Source organism: Rhinolophus hipposideros, assembly GCF_964194185.1.
Source record: "Rhinolophus hipposideros genome assembly, chromosome: 19".
Taxonomy (NCBI): Eukaryota; Metazoa; Chordata; class Mammalia; order Chiroptera; family Rhinolophidae; genus Rhinolophus; species Rhinolophus hipposideros.
Genome location: NC_138065.1, coordinates 48,331,045 through 48,336,911, shown reverse-complemented (window position 1 = coordinate 48,336,911; position 5,867 = coordinate 48,331,045). Strand labels below are relative to the sequence as shown.

The 5,867-nt window shown below is 41.3% G+C and overlaps 1 protein-coding gene across 1 annotated transcript; it reads left to right on the top strand.

The window, feature by feature from the left end:
• Positions 1 to 1,035: 1,035 nt before the first annotated feature.
• LOC308487327 (lysophospholipase-like protein 1) lies at positions 1,036 to 2,128 on the top strand. Its single transcript, XM_081025410.1, has 2 exons — positions 1,036 to 1,102; positions 1,430 to 2,128. The coding sequence occupies exons 1-2, from the start codon at positions 1,048 to 1,050 to the stop codon at positions 2,053 to 2,055; spliced, it is 681 nt and encodes a 226-aa protein (XP_080881536.1). The 5' UTR covers positions 1,036 to 1,047; the 3' UTR covers positions 2,056 to 2,128.
• Positions 2,129 to 5,867: the final 3,739 nt, after the last annotated feature.

The window sequence follows — 5,867 nt, the reverse complement described above, 5'->3', positions numbered from 1 at the left end:
AAGTCCAGTCCTGGAGTTGGATCTTCCTGCCACCCATCCTGGCCAACTGAGCCAACCTTCCCCAGACTCTCAAGTTCTGCCTTCTCTCCTCTTCCTTGCTTAGCAGTAAGGAAGACCTATCTTGCTTACCCAGATAGGTCTAAAGTCGTCTCCTTCCCACAGTTTCCTTTTCTAGGTTGTGTTTTATCTAACTTTTTTAAATGTAGCTTTTCAGATAAACTAGCCCATGTGTTCAGAACTAAGAAGAAACTAGGATAAATAGAATTTAAAAAGGGAGCATAGAAAATTCTGTTCTAAGTGGAGGTGCGGTAGGGGGATGTCCTGAGTTTTCTGAGCTTTCTAAATCCAAAAATACCAGAAGGCATCTTTAGAGCAACAAGTGCGAGTTCTGGAGGCATTCTACTGGAGTTTGAATCTTAGCTCTACAACCCACAAGCCATTTGACTTTGGGCAAGTTACTTCATATCTCTAAGCTTCAGTTTCATCACCTATAAAGTGGGGATAATGATTATCACAGACTAGATGTACACCAGCAATTCTCAAACTTTCTTTTAATCTGAGGATCTCTTTATACTTTTAAATTTTTATTGAGGATGATTAAGAGCTTTTATTTATGTGTTTGATATCTATTGATATTTACCACAGCAAAACTTAAGAGTGAGAATTTTACAAAGATTTATTTATTTGAAAATTAATCTTTACATGTTAACATAAGCTTCTTATGAAAAAAAAACTGTATTTTCCAAATGATTAGTGAGAAGAGTTTTACATTTTTATAATTTTTTAAATGTCTGTCTTTATGAAAGGCAACTGGATTCCTATATCTGCTGCATTCAGTCTTTGTGACATGCTGGTTTGGTTGATGTATATGAAGAAAACCTAACCAACTACAAATGTGTAGTTTAAAATGAAAGGAGTATTTTAATATTCTCTCCAGATAATTGTGGATAGCATCATTCTATTACACATCAAAACTCCACAAGTGGTAGTTTTTAAAAGGTTAGTTGAATCAAAAATTGTAACAATGGAGTCCGCCTGCAGCGGTGCATGGTGTCGCCGACTGGCAGGCACAGCGCCTCTCTGATTTTCCTGCACGGCTCAGGTGGAGTCCAGTTTTACATCCTTGCTTCCTGCAGCTTGGGACACATTGTCCCCCGGGTCCCCCCAGTGTTGCCCCCGTGGAGGAGGCCTGGGGCCCCAATGGGGCCAGGTGGTCTCGGAGAGGGTGGCTGTGGACACACGGGCAGCATGGTAACCCGTCCCCGGCCGTCCCGCCTTGTCTTCCCTTTCTTTCTGCCGTGCGCTCCCTCCCGGGCCCAGCGCCCTCACCTGCGGCCTGTGTGTCCCGCGCGGCCGGCCCTCCTCCCGCCACATTCCCCGCTGGGCGACCCCCGTCCCCGCCCAGGTTTAAGCAGAGCCAGGTAGGAAGGTGATTCTGGAAAAGGATTGAGAAGGTGGATCAAGGAGGTTTTAAATCAAGATTTAGCATTCCAACACATAAAAGTTATTTACCCAACAGCTCCCGCCAGGCCATATACTCCTTTGAAAGGTGGAGTCTCCAATGTATGGTTTGACAGATTTAAAATATCTAATGACTGCCCAGAACACCTTGAATCAATTGATGAGATGTGTCAAGTGCTGACAGATCTGCTTGATGATGAAGTGAAAACTGGCATCAAGAAGAATAGGATATTAGTAGGAGGATTTTCAATGGGAGGGTGCATGGCTATGCACTTAGCATATAGAAATCATCAAGATGTGGCAGGAGTTTTCGCTCTTTCTAGTTTCCTAAATAAAACATCTGCTGTTTACCAGGCTCTTCAGAAAAGTGATGGTGTACACCCTGAATTATTTCAGTGCCATGGTACTGCAGATGAGTTAGTTCTTCATTCTTGGGGTGAAGAGACAAACTCCATGTTAAAATCTCTAGGAGTGAGCACAAAGTTTCACAGTTTGCCAGGTGTTTACCATGAACTAAGCAAAGGTGAACTAGAAAAACTGAAGTCATGGATTCTTACAAAACTACCAGGAGAAGCAGAAAGGCAAATTGAGTGAATCAAGATTGATATGTTAATATGCATGTAATGTCTTTGTGAAAAATAAAGTCTACTGCCAAATTATAACTTGACCAGTGATAATTAAAATATTAAGAAATAAAAAAAAAAAAAAAAAAAAAATTGTAACAATGGACTTATTATTCTGTTATTTGAAGATCTATTTTGTTCAAAATGGAAGACACTGAGATAGTGTACCAGCTTTTTATTGCTACAATATTGTTGTGTAATGAACTACCAAATATCAATGATACATAACAATGACCATATATTTAGCTCATGAATTTGTGTGTCCCCAGTGAGTCAGCTGACAGAGGTTTAACTGGGCTTGGTGGTTCTGCTCTGTGTGTGTCTCATTCTCTTTGTGGGACTAGCAGAGGAATCCAGGCATTTTCTTCTCATGGCAAGGAGAGAGGTGCAAGAAGGCAAAACAGAAAGACAGAAGGATTCTTAGGTGCCAGGCATGGAATCAGCCTACCGTCACCTCAGCCTCATTTTATTGGCCAAAGCAAGTCAGATGTCCAAAACAAAGTCAAAGGGGGAAAATACACTTCCACCTTTTCAGGGAGTAGAACTTCACAGTCACGTGGCAAAGAATATGGTTATAGTGAATAACCGGGGCCATTAATGCAATATACTACAATTTGTATCTGAGATCACTTCCATCTCTATAAAAATTATAGCATATTTTAAATTAAAAGGCTTACCTGTGTGTTTTTTTCAACACATTAAGACCCTTGCTTATGTATATGATTTTTTTTCAAATTCACTTGGGCCAATAAAAAGAAGGAAAAAAGGACAAGGAGGGGCAATAAGAAAATTATAGGAATGGGAAGAAAGAATGGCATCAGGGAGGGAGGGATGTGAAGAAAGAGAAAGAAGGAGGTGGGATAAAAAAGAGAAGGAGGGAGGGAAGGAGGAGATGTGAGAGAGAAGGGGACAGTAAGGGGATGAGGAAAGGACATGAGAGGGAGGAAATTAATAACCAACCTTGTTCTCGGAGAACCCCATGAAAATGTAACCAGAACAAGCAAAGTTATCAGAAACCCATTAGAAAAAATATTAGTTCATTCTTAGGAACTGGGTTTTAAACAGATAACTATTATGATTCAACCTGGAATGAGCTACATGGAAAATGTGGTTATCTCATATGCAGTTTATTTTTAATCATTCTTTAAAATTGATTTAGCATAAAGCATACCTTTAAACTTTAAAGCGTTTATAAAGCTATCAAATTTCATAGAAAATTACTATATTTAAAAACTGAAAGTGAAATTTCAAATCATACTTTTTTTAATTGAGCTAATTTTCTACCGCAGTTTCAGATCATATTCATAGCTTTACCTCATTTTTTCACAACATTTACTGATTGGTGTTGGCAGTTTCAGACGTAAGTCTCTGATTTAATACTAAGTTTGATGTTAACATGTTTCCATCATTGTTGTTATTTTCATCTCGCGTGTGTTTCCCTTGTTTTTATATGTCTCATTAACTGTTTCCACAATATAATTTTAGGCCTACAAGAAAAAAAAATTGAAGAGGTCACCTAATTTAGTAAGAGAAAGAAAATGTCTTGAAATCTTTACTTTTATTAAGGGGCTGTTATAACAAAGGTTAATACATGTTTGTAACTAACGACTTGCTTAGAAAGCTGGAATCAGCCAAGAATCTGAAACCATGGTGATGCACATTTTCCATCGGTAGAGACTCTAAACTCTGAAACTAGTTTGTACCAATTCATGTTTGGAGGCAAGTAAAGTGTAGGAGGCAAGAGCAAACCAAGGTTGAAGTATTTTGGTTACAGCCCCAACTCACGCACAAATGATGGGCAGACAAGTGCCCAGAGGAGGACCTAGTAGAGGACCTCTATATTCTGACTTGCTTTTTAACTTCTACTTTTAGAATCAGAGAGTCCCATCAGTCCAGGTTTCAAACGAACTTTTCACCATGATGCATTCCATTGAAATCCATCTACCATCCACCAGTCATACCACCACCCTCCACAAAGGGCCACTCGGACTCACAATGTTGTTCAATCATTTCAGAATGAATCTGCTAAAGTCTGATGCATACCGTTTCCCCGAAAATAAGACCTAGCCGGACCATCAGCTCTCATGCGTCTTTTGGAGCAAAAATTAATATAAGACGCAATCTAATAGGTCTTATTTTCGGGAAAACACAGTATTACATTTTTAACAATGGCAAGTCTGCAGGCCTGCTAGCCAGCTCCCAGAATTAGAGGCAGAACACTGATCACCTCCCTGTACGTCACCCTTCCTGAATGTATACGGCTGTCCCCATCTCGTGTCCATCCCCCACCCCAGGACCTAGTCATGGAACTTTCTATGTTGCTCCACCTTGCCTTGTTCTATAATATCATCTGTCCTTCCTGAGAATGCGTGATTTCTCTCATACTCACACCCTCTTTCCCAGGCCACCTTCACATTCCCTTCCGCCAAGAGCAACTTCCGCTCCCCAGGAGCTTGTCTCCCACTTTTGATTAGGGAGGCTAGCTGATATTTACATAGGGACTAGAATCTCCAGCACAGAACAGCGGTCATGTACCTTTCAAGCCCCTTTAAAGCAAACAGGATTTCTGTAAAATGCAGAGTGGCTTGTTAGGACTGGCATTTTTCTGCGGAAGAGCCATTCAAGTTTAGAGTAGAAATTAATTATAGTCATGCACTGTCCAAGGACAGGGGACATTCTGAGAAACCTGAGGTTAGGCAATTTTATAGATGTGCAGACACCATCGGCATGCACTCACACGGACCTAGAGGGTGTAGCCCACTACACACCTCGGCTAGACAGTCTAGCCTGCTGCTCCTGGGCCACAAGCCTGCACAGCAGGTCACTGTACAAAACAACATGGATTAAAGCAAGCACAAGAGAAAACGATGCCATCAAGACACGCAGTAAACACGGGCCATATGAGCCTGCTGCCGTTAACCCGGCATTCTGTTTTACAGCCAACTATTTATAAGCAGAAAGAGTACACTCTAAAATAACAATAAAAGTACGGTATAGTAAACACACAAACCACTCACATGGTCATTTATTAGCATGATCAAGTATCATGGCCTGGACATGATTGGATATGCTGTGCTTTTATCCAACTGGCAATGCAGTAGTGTGTTTACACCAGGGTCACCACCAACACATGAGTCTTGCATTGCTCTAGGACATCACAACATCAAAACATGACAGGAATTTTTCAGCTCCGTTATCATCTTATGGGACCACCTTCGTATATGTGGTCCACCATTGACTGAAACGTCACTACGCAGCTCATCACTGTACAAGCCATTGAGAGTCAATCATCGGACCAACCATTCATCTCCCGCCCCCATTTATGTCTGGATTACCTGAGTATGCCTAGCAAGCATCTCCCACTCTTAGCATCCACCAATTCAGTGGTCGGGGCTCATCACCTTCCTAAAGAATCAGTTCTACCCGGGGATTACTCTGTAAGAAATGCCTTCCTTGCAGTGCCTTCAAATCTAGTTTCTGGTCCATTGGGGCTTTCATATTTCTAGATTGACTGCCTAGAAATGCCCAGCTACAGGTGTGTTCTCAGGTTACCTCTATGCTATGCAGCAGCAGGTATCTCCAAAATGAGGGGATACTGTAGGCTGTGGTAGTGAAACGGAGTGGAAGAGCTAGAAAGAAAGATGTTAACAGATGTCTTCAAGCAGGGAAAGTATCACTTGATTTTTATGGCTATACCTAGATTAGGGAAAGCTGAATCTTGTAAGTATGGGAGCATAAGACTGTAGCAGATAACGGAATTCAGAGCCCCTGGCTACCAACCCT